Consider the following 18,403-nt stretch of genomic DNA (forward strand, 5'->3'; position numbering starts at 1 on the left):
TCTGCATATGTCATCTGCTCCGATTCCCTGAGCGCTATCCAGAGCCTCAGTGATCCGTACCCGGTTCACCCTTTCGTGCACCGGATCCAACGCTCTCTTCAGCAGCTGGTGGACGTCGGTTCTCCGGTTAGCTTTATGTGGGTTCCTGGCCATGTCGGTATCCCTGGGAACGAAGCTGCAGATGCCGCGGCCAAGGCTGCGGTCCTCCAGCCTCGGACAGCATCTTGTTGTGTCCCTTCGTCAGATTGTAGCAGGGTAATTTGTCGGCGCATTTTATCGCAGTGGCATGCCGATTGGGCTGCACTTACAGACAACAAACTTCGGGCCCTGAAACCTCTTCCCGTGGCTTGGACGTCCTCCTCACGCCCTTCTCGGCGGGAGGAGGTCGTTTTGGTCCGGTTACGAATTGGCCACTGCCGGTTCAGCCATCGCCATCAGCTGACGGCTGCGCCGGCGCCGTTCTGCCCCTGTGGGCAATTGCTGACGGTCTGCCATATTTTAACGGTCTGTCCGGATTTTAACACCCTGCGTCTTGATCTTGGCCTGCCATGTACTGTAGAAGCCATTTTAGCGGATGACCCACGAGCAGCTGCTCGCGTTCTTCATTTTATCAATTTGACAACCCTCTCAAAGGACATTTGATTCTGCTGTTTTCCTTTTTTAATCCTATGCCTGTCAGTCTGTCTTTTATCGTGTTTTCCGTTTCGTTGCTGTTTTAAACTTGTGACTCGCGGTGCATTCCTCACGTAGTCTGGGCGCTAATGACCGTTGAAGTTGTGCGCCCTAAAACCACAAAAAAAAAAAAAAAAAAAATTCAGTGAGATGTGTATGTGGTATCGCACCTATCACTATTCATCACATTTATTTACAAAGGCAATGTATTCTTACCACATGGCTCATATTCTGTAACCAGTGTGCAGTATGACAACTGCCACCCCGACCGGCTAGCCGGGCGGTCTAACGCACTGCTTTCCGGGCGGGAAGGCGCCGGTCCCCGGCACGAATCCTCCCGGCGGATTAGTGTCGAGGTCCGGTGTGCCAGCCAGCCTGTGGATGGTTTTTAAGGCGGTTTTCCATATGCTTCGGCAAATGCGGGATGGTTCCCCTTATTCCGCCTCAGTTACACTATGTCGGCGATTGCTGCGCAAACACTTTCTCCACATACGCACACACCATAATTACTCTACCACGCAAACATTTGGGGTTACACTCGTCTGGTATGGACGTTTCCGCGGGGGGGAACGGGGGGGGGGGGGTCCACTGGACGCAGAACCGCACAATAACCCTGGATTCGGTGTGGAGCGGCGGTGGGGTGAGTGGACTGCCGTTGCCTGGGGTTGTGAACCCCTGAGGGCTACGGCGGGGACGAAGCCTCTCCGGCGTTTCTAGGTCCCCTGTTCCATACACACAGACACACGCATACACATGGAAACTGCTAAGATTACAGAAAGGGAACAAACATTCCAGTGACCGGATGGACAGTTCATAATGTTGTGAAAAAAAATAATAATAAAAATAGAGGAGGAGGAGTAAGTTAGTGTTTAACATCCCGTCGACAACGAGGTCATTCGAGACGGAGCACAAGCTCGAATTAGGGAAGGATGGGGAAGGAAATTGGCCGTGCCCTTTCAAAGGAACCATCCCGGCATTTGCCTGAAGTGATCTAGGGAAATCACGGAAAACCTAAATCAGGATGGCCGGACGCGGGATTGAACCGTCGTCCTCCCGAATGCGAGTCCAGTGTGCTAACCACTGCGTCACCTCGCTCGGTAAATAAAAATAAAATAAATAAAAGCCACGAAGGACTTTCGAACACGGTTCGCCCGGTTTATAGTCTAACGCTATGACCACTTAGCCATAACGTCGCAGATGTTTGATTTTTCTCGATATTACATATGTTAAGCTTGGACCGTTCGCTGTTTTTATTTTGCTTTTTTTTCACAGTTTAGTACACCTTCTTCCTGTTTTCACGCTTGATCTGTGTTAAGTTTTTGACGGGTTATCCACTGCGCCATCTTACCTCTAAATAAATCTGAGTGGGTTTCTGTTGTAACAAGAGGTCGTATCAGAAGAAAACGATACTAAATACAGTAGTTCCTTAACCAGACGACGACGTAAACAGCAGAAGTGAAGACACCGCCTCCAGTGGTGTGTGTGTGTGTGTGTGTGTGTGTGTGTGTGTCTGTGTTTTATGAGAAGAAACATTTTATCAACGAACATATATCTTCAGTACGTAGGAAACGCTTCACAGTTCACTTGAAAGCTGACAACAGTTGTTTACCGCGTGGAATATTGATAAAGAAATAAACATGTAATGTTACGAAGAGTTTGAGCTCTGGAGGACGGTTACGCTTCAACATCGCGGCGACTGTGAGGTTATTTCAAGCGAGCGCCTGCTCAGTTGGACGAGCATGCGTAAGAAGTCTTGTTCTCATGTTCGACGAACAATATCGCCCTTCATCCTAAGTGGTTTAGGGAAAATGACCGAAAACAATCAGGCTAGCAGGACGACGATTTGATTGTCGTCCCTCCCGAATAAAGTGCCGTAACAGCTGTCCCTTCTCTCTTTATAAACCTAATTTTCTTGACTAACGGGAAGTAAAAATAACCTACAGCTTCGTTACTATGGAAGATATTTCACAAATTCGAAATTTATATTATGTATTTAACAGCAAACTCTAGCTTTGATTCACCGCAATCGGTACTATGTAGAATGGCAACGACGGTGGTGATAACTACAAAACATTAATAATAGTAATAATGGATACAATAGCAACAATAAATCTGCAAGTTTCGTTATTGAATTACAAGACTGCCTCCAATTCAAGCAGAATGAGGAGGTGCCAAATGAAATATGTAAACATGGAAAACATCTATTCATGTAATTTTTAGGCTCTGTACAGTATTTGATTAAAAATTTAAAAAACTAAGCCCAGAATTACAAGACAGAAACTGCGTGTTCAGTAGGAGAATAATGGACAATTCATGATTGACCTGAGTAAAGAGTGGAGTTGAGAAATACTGAAATGATTCTGAAACAATGAAGCCCTACATATTATCGAGCGCAAGTAGTTTCAGTTTTTCTATCGAGTGCCAAACTGCGTATTTATGTAGTCTCACGACCGAGGAGACATTGTTAAAAAAAAAAAAAAAATGTTCAAATGTGTGTGAATCCTATGGGACTTAACTGCTAAGGTCATCAGTCCCTAAGCTTACACACTACTTAACCTAAACTATCCTAAGGACAAACACACAGTCCACGACCGCAGCGCCCCAGACCGCTCGGCTAATCCCGCACGGCAAAAGAATGTTGTATCTGACACTTTTTTGCCGGTACCTTTTCACCTCTTTTACGAATTCTGCATTGGTCCAACAAGGTAGGCAGGAAGTTTAGTAAGAAGGAGAGTTTTGACGGAAGTAAATCTGTAAGGGCTGGGTGTAGGTCGAACTCGGATGTTAAGAGCCAGAGTAGTATCGGGCACATGCCCATCTTCAGTGGCATCAGCATGTGGAGTTGGCAACATGAAAAAATGATATGTTGGTTACCACAGTCATATAACTGGATAATTACATGAATCCTATCAGCACATGTCCTTGGTCTGTGCTAAAAACCAGTATTTATGAGATGTCGCTGAAGATGGGCATATTCCTGATACTAGCCCAGCAATTGTGCAGCTTACACATACACATACACACACATACACACACACACACACACACACACACACACGAGAGAGAGAGAGAGAGAGAGAGAGAGACAGACAGACAGACAGACACACACACACATTATATGTATTACAGGGTGAGGCAGCTAAGACAGGCCACCTTAAATACATCCAGAATGAATAAATATATCGACGCGTCGCCAAGTTATAGTGGACCACATGGCAAATTCCCTGACAGTCGCAAGTAATTTTTATGTGCATATTCGCCGAATTACTACACCAAATTTGTTTTTAGGATTCCGTACCTCAATCGGTAAAAACGGAACCCTTACAGAATTGTTTTGTTGTCCGTCTGTCTGCCTCTCTGTCCGTCCGTCCGTTACAGACACCTTTTTTCTCAGGAACGGGTACACGTATCAAGTAGAAATTTGTCACATTCTAAGGCCTACAATCCGTTGGCGGTGTAAAAAATTGAAGCTTGTAAATCAATGCAGTCAAACGATACGGTCATTTGTGTCACATATTTTGACATTCGACAAATTCACTGACCAAATATTTTTAGATTACTGCTGCGCGGTGTGGGATTCTTGCCAAATAGGATTGACGGAGTACATCGAAAAAGTTCAAAGAAGGGCAGCACGTTTTGTATTACCGCGAAATAGGGAAGAGAGTGTCACTGAAATGATACCGGATTTAGAGTGGACATCATTAAAACAAAGGCGTTTTTCGTTGAGGCGGAATCAACTCACGAAATTTCAATCACCAACTTTCTCCTCCGAATGCAAAAATATTTTGTTGACGCCGACCTACATAGGGAGAAACGATCAAATGGTTCAAATGGCTCTGAGCACTATGGGACTTAACATCTGAGGTCATCAGTCCCCTAGAACTTAGAACTACTTAAACCTAACTAACCTAAGGACATCACACACCGGTCGGCTGTCACCCCTCTGCTGGAATCAAACATTGTAGGAAGTGTTCCGGTTTCACCATTTTGCACTCCATTTTCCAGCGTCCACAGCTCCACTCACCATCTCCAAATGACAAAATGACAATATGCAACCTAAAATAGGGACAGTGAACTACAGTCAAAAAAGGCTATCGACAAATAAACCCAATGCAACAGCAACCAACGCGTAAAACAAAAACGCCACGAACTTATGCATCAGCCTAACACTTGGATGCCTGCAGGTCGAGAGTTCAACTTCAAGAAGCGACCGGCATCGCAGACGCGCACGCTGGGGCTGCCGTACGACTACGGCAGCGTGATGCACTACCGGGCGCGCGCCTTCTCCAGGGACGGCTCCAGCCTGACGCTGGAGCCGCGCGACCCGGCCGCCGTCGCCGTCATGGGCCAGCGCGAGCGCTTCAGCCGCGGCGACGTCGCCAAACTGAACCGGCTGTACCGCTGCCCGCCGCCCTTCTACCTGGGCGACGACCTGCTACAGCCAGCTGCCGCCGCCCCCTCCAACTCCACAGCCAGCAACTCGTCGGTAACACAAGTGGTTCCACCCACTAGCACCGTTGCTAGCACCCCATCACAACCAAGCGACAAGAAAGGTAGCGCACACAACAACATCGACACTTACGGACCTCCACTACAAGCTGTTGGGAACGAAATTTCCTCCAGCAGCTCACATTCCTTAGAAAAAGATGATGAAGAGAGGCGAGATCGCCAGTGGCGATTCGAGGAAACTACCAAAAAGTCTTCAGTGGAGTGACATTACGTGGCAAGAATCGTCTGTGATAGCGAAATCATTGAAGAAGCCCCACCATGAAAGTTTAATGTGTAAGTGATGTATTACCATTTGTGACCAAATGCAACAATCAAATCTTCAGCCCAGTGCTATTTTATTGTTACCAAAAGCCTGTTAGAACTCCATCCCACACTCAAAAAAGACCTTCTTTAAAACATTTTTACTTCTGTGAGCTCACTGGCGGACACAGCAAACGATCATGCCTGATGCCATGTGCTCACCAACAGCCACACCCTCCACTCTGTTTAGTACAGCATATCTTTTGATGTGGTGTAGAGTTGCAAAAATAAAGTTAAAAGCCTCTTTTTTAGGGATCTCCAGCAAGCTGTGGGTAAAATATGTCATCAGCTTTGCTTTTATTGAAATAAATGTTTGGAATTGCGTCAAAAGCCACATTAAGAAGTATCATTTATTTATTGGGAGTGACTAGTTACACCCATCATGTCCATTTTTAAACCCTCCTATAAAAACAAAGTTACAGTATGTGTTACAATAATTATACAAATGAGGCAGGAATATAGGCATTAGTTCATGTTATTGAAAGGTTACATACCATCTTCATCTGTAATTAAAATGCAGTCAAATACACATTCTTGGAAGTAGCCACAGCAGACAAACCAGAACAGCAATACAGGTAGTTCGACACACAATACACAAATTACACTGAGCAGTATAGAGAAAACTAATGCTCGAAGACACCAACAGTTACCAGGCAAAAGTCCCAGAGGCAGTTAGTAGCAGTGTGTGCAATGGACCAAAATGTTTATTATGTAAACAAATGTTCTTCTATAGTAATGACAACATTGCAGATTACTCAGTGGCAAATAAAAAACTTATAACCACTTTCCAGTCTTCATCAGATCAAACTATACTAAAATAGTACCAAACCATGTGAAAATATGGCACTACAGTACAGGGTTATTACAAATGATTGAAGCGATTTCACAGCTCTACAATAACTTTATTATTTGAGATATTTTCACAATGCTTTGCATACACATACAAAAACTCAAAAAGTTTTTTTAGGCATTCACAAATGTTCGATATGTGCCCCTTTAGTGATTCGGCAGACATCAAGCCGATAATCAAGTTCCTCCCACACTCGGCGCAGCATGTCCCCATCAATGAGTTCGAAAGCATCGTTGATGCGAGCTCGCAGTTCTGGCACATTTCTTGGTAGAGGAGGTTTAAACACTGAATCTTTCACATAACCCCACAGAAAGAAATCGCATAGGGTTAAGTCGGGAGAGCGTGGAGGCCATGACATGAATTGCTGATCATGATCTGCACCACGACCGATCCATCGGTTTTCCAATCTCCTGTTTAAGAAATGCCGAACATCATGATGGAAGTGCGGTGGAGCACCATCCTGTTGAAAGATGAAGTCGGCGCTGTCGGTCTCCAGTTTTGGCATGAGCCAATTTTCCAGCATGTCCAGATACACGTGTCCTGTAACGTTTTTTTCACAGAAGAAAAAGGGACCGTAAACTTTAAACCTGAGATTGCACAAAACACGTTAAACTTTTGGTGAATTGCGAATTTGCTGCACGAATGCGTGAGGATTCTCTACCGCCCAGATTCGCACATTGTGTCTGTTCACTTCACCATTAAGAAAAAATTTTGCTTCATCACTGAAAACAAGTTTCGCACTGAACGCATCCTCTTCCATGAGCTGTTGCAACCGCGCCGAAAATTCAAAGCGTTTGACTTTGTCATCGGGTGTCAGGGCTTGTAGCGATTGTAAACGGTAAGGCTTCTGTTTTAGCCTTTTCCGTAAGATTTTCCAAACCGTTGGCTGTGGTACGTTTAGCTCCCTGCTTGCTTTATTCGTCGACTTCCGCGGGCTACGCGTGTAATTTGACCGCACGCGTTCAACCGTTTCTTTGCTCACTGCAGGCCGACTCGTTGATTTCCCCTTACAGAGGCGTCCAGAAGCTTTAAACTGCGCATACCATCGCCGAATGGAGTTAGCAGTTGGTGGATCTTTGTTGAACTTCGTCCTGAAGTGTCGTTGCACTGTTATGACTGACTGATGTGAGTGCATTTCAAGCACGACATACGCTTTCTCGGCTCCTGTCGCCATTTTGTCTCACTGCGGTCTCGAGTGCTCTGGCGGCAGAAACCTGAAGTGCGGCTTCAGCCGAACAAAACTTTATGAGTTTTTCTATGTATCTGTAGTGTGTCGTGACCATATGTCAATGAATGGAGCTACAGTGAATTTATGAAATCGCTTCAATCATTTGTAATAGCCCTGTATAATTTGCAAGTTACATAACAAGGATACAGCTCAAACTGCCAACGGGCAAAACCACCTTAAAAATTACAATATAGAATAAAATAAAATACAAATATTTCCATAGTATTCATAAAAAAACTCTATAGTGTCCTAGATGGTGCAACATCAAGTCATAGTAAAATATTGTACAAAATTGTGTCAGTACTAACAGATAATATATTTCTTGTCATCTAATGAAAGAATCAATATTAAATAAAATATAATTATTAAAATGATGAAATATCTACAGAGTATCAGAAAAGGGTCTTTATAACATCCTCTGATGCAGAACAAATAACTAAATTTAAAATACAAAAAAGTGCCTTTAATTTCAAATAATAAAACTTCTTATGGGGAGTAAGCATGATAAGGTCATCTAAACCACAGTCAGCCTTTACATATCAGTGAAATAGCATGCCTACAGACACAAAACATATCTCATGATAAGACTTACAGAAACCATACATTACAAAATATGCTCATGTTAAAGTTGCTCACTATTCTACAGAAAAAAGTACAGGGTGTACATAAAGTCCGGGAATACTTTCAATTATTTATTGCACAAGAACTAACAACGGAACCTCCTCATCACACCCCCCTCAGATTTAGTTATAAGTTGGCACAGTGGATAGACCTTGAAAAACTGAACACAGATCAATCGAGAAAACAGGAAGAAGTTGTGTGGAGCTATGAAAAAAATAAGTAAAATATACAAACTGAGTAGTCCATGTGCAAGATAAACAACATCAAGTATAGTGTGAACTCAGGAGCGCCGTGGTCCCGTGGTTAGCGTGAGCAGCTGCGGAACGAAAGGTCCTTGGTTCAAGTCTTCCCTCACATGAAATGTTTAATTTTTTATTTTCAGACGATTATTATCTGTCCGTCCGATGCGAGGTAGCACCTAAACAAACATCGAAACACACGACGTCAGTTGCCTACAGCGTACGGAAGAGAGAGTATTCCTGCTAACGAGGCTCCCTGGCTGGCAGTTGACTGTTCGCCACTTTGGACGAGAGTGCATTAAATGTTTTCGGCTCCCATTGGAGAGGCACGTCCTTTCGTCTACTAATCGCACGATTTTGCGGTGCGGTCGCAAAACACAGACACTAAACTTATTACAGTGAACAGAGACATCAATGAACGAACGGACAGGTCACAACTTTGTGAAAATAAAGAAAGTAAAATTTTCACTCCAGGGGAAGACTTGAACCAAAGACCTCTCGTTCTGTCGTTCTGTTGCTGCTCACGCTAACCACGGGACCACCGCACTCCTGAATTCACACGCTCCTTGATGTTGCCTATCTTGTCCATGGACCACTCAGTTTGTATATTTTGCTTATTTTTTCATAGTTCCACACAACGTCTTCCTGTTTTCTCGATTGATCTGTGTTCAGTTTTTCAAGGCCTATCCACTGTGCCAACATACAACATATAACTAAATCTGAGGGGGGGGGGGGGGGGGGGGGGGGGGGGTGCGATGGGGAGGTTCCCTTTTAAGCATTGTACAGATGTCATAGATATTGCATTTTGAAGAGAAACTCTTGAAAGTTCTTTTACAAACATTCGATATGCAAACTATGAGTGACCTGGCAGAAGTCAATATGGTAACTGAATTCTTGCCATACCTGTCTCAATATGGCAGTCGCTTCCTGTATTCTCTCCTGCAGCTCTGCTACATCATGTGGTAGAGGTGGTACATACACCAGATCTTTAATGTGGCCCCACAGAAGAAAGTCACACGGAGTGAGATCTGGTGATCAGAGAGGCCGTTTGATGAAACAGTTGTCCCCTTCTGATTCATCAATGCAGCAGCTCCGTGTTCAGGTACCCACAAAATTCACGATGAAAATGGGGTGGATCCCCATCCTGCTGAAAGATGAACGGAGAGTCTGATTGCATTTGAGGCATCAGCCATCGCTGCAACATGTCCAAGTAGGAATATCCAGTGACAGCGCTCTCGATGAAGAAGAATGGCCTGTACAGTTTTCGACATGACAAGACACAAAAAACATTTACCTTTGGGGAATCACCCTCAAATTCAATGCATTTCTATGGATGCTATGTACCCCAGATTTGACAATTATATCTGTTCACTTTCCCATTAGTGGAAAAGTGGCTTTGTTGCTAAACATTAAGTGATCAACAATGCCATCCCCATCCTCATTCAATTGTTGCAACTGTGAACAAAAGTCAAAGGGCTTGTCTTGGTCATCATCATTGAGCTTCTGCACTAGCTCCAATTTGAATGGTTTCATAGACAGCTTCCGTCACAGGACTTTCCACACTGTCATTGGAGCCATTTCAAGTTCAAGGGATGCACAACACACTGATTTCTTTAGACTCCTTATGAATGTCTCCTGTATGTGCTCCACATTTTCAGTCACACTGGGATGACCGCTTCTGTTTGCTGGGCACAAGCAACCCTTTGTAATGAATTTGTTGTGCCAGTGGTAAGTGGCCTTCCTTGTACCATACTTGATTCTAAACATCCGCTGAACAGCTGCAGCACACTTGTTTTTGTTGAACTCCAACATACAGAAAGCTCACTGTACACCTAAACTCACCATGTTTGCGACTAGCACTGACTGTCGGCAAATTACCAAACTATGCTGTGGCGGTACACATGAAAAAAAACTTTCATTGTTTCTCTTCAAAATGACTTATGTATGATATCTGTACAAAGTTTGGTTCTTGTGCAATAAACAATTGAAAGTGTTCCTGGACTTTATGTACACCCTGTATATAAGTATGTCCTATACATTATCTGATACACTAAAGCAGTGTACAGCTGGTGTGCTTAACATGTTACCTCCATTTGCCACAAGGTATAAAAATATGGGGCATTACTTGTAACAATAACAACCACAAACATGCAAAAATCGGATATCAGTCCAAACTCATGGGACTACTACAATATTAAGCAAATATGGTGCTGCATAGCAAGTCTATAATTATGTTCATATTCACTATATATGCGTGTTTTTGAGCTTGGACTGATATCTAGTTTTTGTATATTTGCATGTATGTGCCTGCTTCCTACTGCTGTGAAGAGCATCCCCTGTTTGTGTACCTAGGGACAGATGGAGGAAGCATATCTTGCATATCTGTCGTTCACTGCTTTTGTTTATATTACACTTTATATGATAAACTTACACGTTTTTCACAGTAGAATACTGAACAACTTTAGCATGAGCATATTTTGTAGCTTGTTGTTTCTGTATATCATGCTGTGAGATGTTTATTGTACATGTAGGTGTGCTTTCTTCACTGATGTGTGAAGGTTGATTGTGCTACGAATAGCTAACCCCCCTACAAGAAGTTCTGTTGTTTGTAATTAAAGACATTTTTGTACATTAAATTTAGTTATATGTTCTGCCTCAGAGTGTGTTATAAGGCCCCTTTTCTGATACTCTGTAGATACTTCATCATTTTAGTAACTACATTTTATTTCATATTAATTCTTTCATTAGATGACAAGGAATATACTATCTGTAACTATGAACATGATGTTGTACAATATTTTACTATGACAACATGTTACATCATCTAGGACACTCTAGAGTCTTTTATGAATGCTATGGATATATTTGTATTTCATTTTAATCTATATTGTAAGTTTTAAATCTGTTTTGCCCATTGGCAATTTTCTCTGTTACATAACTTGCAAATTACACTGTATGTCGCACCATATTTTTACATGGTTCAGTATTGTTTTAATAGAGTTTGAGCTGATTAAGACCACAAAGTGGTTTTAAGTTATTTTATTTTTCATTGAGTAATTTGCAGTGTTATCATTACAATTGAGCATTTGTTTACAAAATAAACATTTTGGTTCATTGCACACACTGCTACTAGCAGCCTCTGGCACTTTTACCTGGTAACTGTTGGTGTCTTCAAATTTTAATTTTCTCTATACTGCTCAACATAATTTGTGTATTGCATATCGAACTACCTGTACTGCTGTTCTTGATTTTCTGCTGTTGCTACTTCCAATAATGCATATTTAACTGTATTTTAATTACTTACCTTTCATGTAATGTTCCATATAAGAATAAATTATGCCCATAATCATGCCTCAATTGTATAATTATTGTAACATCTACTATAAATTTGTTTTTATAGGGTGGTTTGAAAATCGACATAGCGTCCGAAACTAGTCACCACCAATAAATAAAGGACACTTATTAATGCAACTTTTTGACATAATTCCAACCATTTATACCAACAAAATTTCAATGAGTTGAGCAAAATATTCCACCAAATTTCCTGCACACAGGCATGAACTCAATCAAAAAATACAAATTAATGCAGAACACTGCACTATATAATACGCTAGCCAGAATGAAGTGGGTGGCCACCAGCAGGCATGAACATCATCTATGTCAGTCAGCAATCACATGGCAATCAGCACCTTAATGCTCATGAATCATAGGTGAAAGAGGGTAATAGTCAGCAAGATTAGCAGCTGAGTGGACATAAAAGATTTTTTCTATTGGTTTCAAACATACGGATCAATGTCAAATGTAACAAAATGTCAATCAAACATACGTATCACAGACATTATGATGTTATCAAAAATAAAATAAAGCCTCTGGAGTTCTATTACAGTTGTAACAACAGATAAAACAACATATGCCATTCATCACAAATCGTTATTATGAGTGTAATCCATGTCCATTACTGTCATCAAGTCTCAAATTACATACACAAAATACATACAGTAATTTCACTAACATCGTTGTCAATTTTACACAAGCACTCTGTTTAATGACAAGAACAGTTTTTCTCTGTACATTTATCAGTGATTATAAATATAACAGAACCCCAGGGGCTATATTTCATTATTGATTGATTGATTTTTTTTCCCACCTGTGACACCTTGTGTAGATACGGGACAAGTCAAAATATAATGCAGAGATAAACATTACAAATTTTTCACCCCAGGACACTACACTTATTAACCATGATTTCACATTCACTCTAAGTAACATTTACTACATGAGCAATTGATATTCCACAAATGATTCAGACAGACAATGCAGTAAGACAATTCAAACATATGAACACATTTCTACACAAAGACAATATAGGAATTAATAATGATTACACCTTCAATCTTAGCAACATTTACTACAAATATAGTTGATATCCCCAAATGATTGCTATAGACAATACAGTTAGAAAATACATACATATGATCACATTTATTCACATTTATATACTTTACTACACATTTACTATTATGCATGGGGATGTTTGTCAGGAAGGCAGGAATGATGGAGTACAGGTATTTTAGCTCTGATATACCCATTAGGGTTTATTCAACCAAGAAAACAACTGGGGGACATGTGGCATTGGGAGTTTAATCCCCTGCTCGGTCATTTTGACTGATAATCCAAAATAGGCTTAGGAGAGCAAGAAGGATATGTGCTAGCTAGTCAAGGGCCACCAAGAAACAGAGGGAAGTCAATCCTACACTCCCTGGCACGACTGCATTTCAGGCACCACGTGACCCTTCTATGCACCCCTATTGGCTGAGAATCACGAACAAGAACCACCTTAAGGCATCCCTTCTTCAGCAATCCTACCATTAGAGCAATGATATCTCAGCAACGTATGCTCAAATTATGGGCCGGCTGTAACATGTTTCTACAGCTTTTTAGCTCTCGGCAAGTACAGGAAACCTTTCAAAGAAATAAACAGTTCTCAATAATTAAAAAATAAAATTATGCTTTCTACCACTTCTGAGCAGGTGATTCCTTCTATGCTCCTCTTCCACTCGCAGGACTTTGTTTACGACAACAGAACTGTGTACTATGAACGATGGAACATTAAGGGCTCCTTTGGACAGGCAAGCTGAGAAGCCTTATGAACTGGGGTGGGATTACTTGTTTTATAAATTTTTCAGTAACTGGAGCAGTTTACAATCAGTTAAATTTGATAACAGGTATTATTATAAAAAAATAAGTTGAGAATTGATAAAGCATTACAATGTGTAGGTTAACAAAAGTTTTTCATTGAGTTAAAATGTTCTTGTTTCTAATCTCAGTTTGAGTCCCCCATGTCATGGCACAGAATATATTTATCACAATATCATGGAGTCACCCCATCTTATGAATGATCCGGTCAATGTGAAGACACAGGGTGGCAGCAGAGTGGTATGGCGAGGCAAAGGTGGCGCAGCTGTGGTGGCCTGCAGGAAGAATTAGGCCTCTGTGAGTAGCCACAGAGTGCAGAAATGTTACCCCATGCAAGGTCGTCAATGTTTTAGCACTCTGTCCAGTACATCTTAGAGGAGCACTCAGTGAAAGTGCTCTTACAGGAAAATATTAGTTACAGACAAAGTTGTGTACATAGTAATAATCAATAACAGGGCCACAGTTGCTTGTATTTCTGTCCATTCTCTCATGCTTTAAGAAATGTTTACATTCAATAACGCTAACACATGAAACAAACTGGTACACCTCTTCCCATAGAAAGGATAACAGCACTGCTTCATGCGGGAAACTGGGGGAGACCACCTTAACTTGAACACCCACATGTAGATCAATTCCACATATAAACACACCTATAGCCCTTGTCTCAGATTCCTCTTGTAACACCTCATCTCAGATTTGCATCAGTCCCAAGGATGTAGGTTTTGCAGGATACTATGTGGTCTGCAAACACTGCCAGCTTTTGCCTCAAAGTGAATAACTTATCATGGTAGTAACTGGTTCCATGTTTATCTGAGAATCTCTCTGTCAATCCCTTTGCTAATACTTCAAATCTCCTCGCATTTTGGAGCATATCGATGGAGTCCATATATATGTGAGCATCTCCTGCTAATTTAAATTTTGTTACAAACAGTAAAAAGTCATCTTTCCAGTTATAGACAAACCCAAGTTGCAGATATTCTACAAAAATTAATGGATGTTTTCTTTAGGTTTACCCATATGGGGGGATAAAAGCAGCTGCCGGAAAAGTATTGGTTACATATGGGGCAAGAAGTGTTGATTCCTGTTTTAGTTCTCTCTGCTCCATTGCAAGGTCCATAACTCCCTAGTAATGCGTCTTAACTGCTTGTTTCTCTATCTGCCTCACTGACCTCATTTGGACGTGTAAATGCAAAGGTATGGACAGACCTGTCTGCCACGTCTTCTCAATGGACACTTGAACATTGAAATCTACTTTTTTCGGAGTTGTTCCCTCATCTTTCTTTATCTACTCTTGGAGGGGCAAGAGATTTGATGCTACAGTCACTCGGGTTGCTTCTTCAATTCTTTACTCTTTGTTACAAACTTGTCCTCTTTTTCTAAATTGATCTGTATCCCTAACCCCAATTTTTCACTGAAATCTGGTTTTAATGCAGTGGCCTGACTACATAGCAGGCCATTTTAATTGGAGACTTCCTTGTTTTCTTCTCACAGTTTAGTTATTCTCTCTTCTAATCTTTGATTTCTTGCTAACACTCTCTCTACTTGCCTTTGGAAAGTTTTGGCTGGGCTTAACTGCAGGCTCTGGGACGAGTTTTGCAACCCATTTTTTGTTTTCATTTTGGGAGGCACGGTTACAATATTATGGCCAAGATTTCTGAAGGCCAACAATGTTACAAAAGAGGCATCTCAACAGTAACCTATACTACAGTAGATTAGCCAGCGACAAGTTCCCGCGGCAGAAGCCCACAGTGCAGGCGGTGAAGAAAATTAGGGACACGTTGCATTGACATTTACATTAACACCTCACATTGAGGAAAGCAGTGGCGAAGGCTGTGGTGAGGTGGAGGAGATGTCAAAGGCTAAGTAATGTGTCAGCAAGAGCAGCAGTAAGGTGGTGATGAGCCTGGTGTCAACGTCTCGGGCCCTCACAGTGACGACAGGAATGGCCAACAGGAGCAGCAAATGCAGCCCGGCATCAGGAAACATGATGGCAATGTTGATGTATTGGCCAGGAGACAGCCGGGGATAGGTGGCAGCTGGGACTAGCGACAAGACAGCTCAGCTGGATGCAGCACAGCTCAGGAAAGATGCGCATCGCACACGTGTTCGCACCGTGCATGCTACACTGTGTAATCTGCACTGCAGCAAGGACACACACCACATTGGATAACATCAGCCAGAAGAAACTACAGGCATACCAGAAGCTGCACTTTGCACCCGACCAAACTAGCATGAGTTAACTGTGGCATCTAACCACAAAAAGTGACCAGTTTTCTGGATCAGAGGTGAGTTCAGATCACTGTTCTGATACCAGATTGTGCATGGGGGTGTTTGTCAGGAAGGCAGGAATGGAGACTGTTGTGGGCTTCTGGGTAGTCGAAATAATGACAGGTATTTTATTTGAGATCTACCCATCAAGGTTTATTCAACAAAGACAGTGACTAGGACTACATGTGGCACTGGGAGCTTGACTCCCTTCTTAAAAGGGTAGTCATTCTGACCGAGAATCCAGAATAGGCTTAGGAGAGCAGAAAAGATACATGCTAGCTAGTCAAGGGCCACCAAGAAAGAGAAGGAAGCCACCACTCTGGTCCATGGCATGGCAGCATTTCAGGCACCATGTGACCCTTCTACATACCCCTATTGGCTGAGAGTCATGAACACAGTCCACCTTAAGGCATCCCTTCTTCAGAAATCCTTCCGTAAGATCAATGATAGCTCAGCAACGCTTACTCAAATTGTGGGCCGGCTGTAATTGGTCTCAATAGCTTCTTAGCTCTCAACAAATACAAACCTTTCAAGGAAATAAACTGTTCTCAATAATAATTTTCAAAAAGTTATACTTTCTGCCCCTTCTGAACAGGTGGTCTCTTCTACATTATTTATGTTTCTTAGTGGTAGGCAGATATTCTGACATGATAGATATGAACATTGCAATTTCTTGTTTCATGATTATGTACAGAGCTGTTTTATTTATAAGCACTGGTAGTTTTTAAATATTCTCTTATGAAGACTATTGCTTCATGTAATACAGGCACAGAAGGTTGAGGATCTTTAGTGTTTGGAAAAGAGAACAACATGCAAATTCTCTCTTTTTGTTGCAGGTGATTCTAACCTCATGTTTGTGTTTTGAATGTAGTTTGGCTAAATGGTGAATTTCCCTAGAATATGATTCCATATCTGATTACAGATTGTAAATGTGCACGATATGCCTGCAGTACTGTTTCTCTATTACAGCTTGAGTTCAAAATCTGCAGGGTAGCAAATAGATGAGTTTACCTTTTAGAAACCGAATGTATGTGTTACATCTGAGATCATCCTGAAGATACATTCCAAAAAATTTCACATCATCAGTCAGCTTTAAGCTTTTTTTTTATTTTCAAGTGGAGCTGATTCTATTGCTTTTTATGGGATATGTGAAAGTTTATGGCTGATGACATAGTATTACCTGTTGGACTGACATTCTGATACTGGATGATGACCTCTGTGATTGACACTGGAAGTACTTTCCCCTATTCTTCAAACACCAGCTTATCTCAGTAAATATGAGATTCTTTAGGCAACCTGTGATGGGGTTTTGTCTTCCTGGAATGTGGAACCCAGTTCATGCTGGTGAGTGTACTTGTCTCTTCTCTAGTACTTCACAGACTTAACAACTACCATTATCAAAATTCTCTCCAAACAGTGTCAACTTATGTTCTCGTTCAATCTAAAACAGCACACCCTTTTTAGAAAAAATAAGGCTTCCCATAAACTGTAAAGCCAGTGAGTTTAAACCACTCATCCTCTGTAATCGGGCATGTAAATTTGAAAGTCATACACAAGCAATCATTTCTAAACATTGTTTGAAGAAACATAGGTGACATACCATTTGGTACTGGGGATAATTGTAAATGGTCACAACTGCTACAAACCACAAGAATCAAAAATGGCACCCACTTAATCCACATATACCGTATTTACTCGAATCTAAGCCGCATTCGAATCTAAGCCGCACCTGAAAAATGAGACTCTAAGGCTAGGCGCAAATTGAGAAGCGTATAGCACGTGTGACGTGACACTGGACTACAGCGCGACACGCACGTGCCGCACGGGTCGCGCGGGTGCAGCACATATTGCGACGCGTACACCATACTTCGCACGCGCCGACTGGCGACGCTCTGCGCTGACTGAACCGAAGCGCGCGCAACCTCTTTATCTTTCTCAAACGATTTTACAGAAACTATTCTCTGAAAATATATGATTTTTGCCTTACTTGTAGCGTTATATGTCAGCTTCGTGATGAAGTGCCCATCACCTCGCTAATGACCATTCTTATTGTGATGTACACATTTTAGTAAGACACTACGCAAAACTCAAAAAGTTTGCAACGAAAATTAGGGGTTTTGCGTTTGGTGCGTATTACACCATATGTTGCTGCGTATGAAATTCAGCTAACATGCTGAATTTTTGTTTAGACTTGGGAGGAGATCTCTATCTGCCTCTGATCTCGAGAAAATGGATCCCATGTAGCTCGCTCACTTCCGACCTCACGCCCGCGAGAATGAAATACTCGCAACATCTCTCATATCTACTAAACCGCTCGAGACATCGAAACGAAAGTTTGGCGAATGATAGCACACAAGGAGGAGAGTGTTTTGCCAATTATTAAACAAACACACGGAACTTTCTTATCTATGGCGATATATCACTACTTATACTTCTTTTTTTATTTATTTCATTCCAGTGGCTGTAATTTTTTAAGATTTATCGACAGCTAGCGAAACAAGAGCTTCCTAGTATGAAAAT

At 41.8% G+C, this 18,403-nt stretch overlaps 1 protein-coding gene across 1 annotated transcript in view; it reads left to right on the forward strand.

The window, feature by feature from the left end:
* Positions 1-5,503, forward strand: part of LOC124596249 (bone morphogenetic protein 1-like) — a 65,772-nt gene extending 60,269 nt beyond the window's left edge. Inside the window, exon 4 of the mRNA XM_047135321.1 lies at positions 4,857-5,503. Within this exon, the coding sequence (XP_046991277.1) occupies positions 4,857-5,386 (530 nt within the window). The 3' untranslated portion in view covers positions 5,387-5,503. The remainder of the gene's footprint in view (positions 1-4,856) is intronic.
* The last annotated feature ends 12,900 nt before the right edge of the window (positions 5,504-18,403 follow it).

This window comes from Schistocerca americana, chromosome 1 (assembly GCF_021461395.2).
Source record: "Schistocerca americana isolate TAMUIC-IGC-003095 chromosome 1, iqSchAmer2.1, whole genome shotgun sequence".
In the NCBI taxonomy this organism is placed as follows: Eukaryota; Metazoa; Arthropoda; class Insecta; order Orthoptera; family Acrididae; genus Schistocerca; species Schistocerca americana.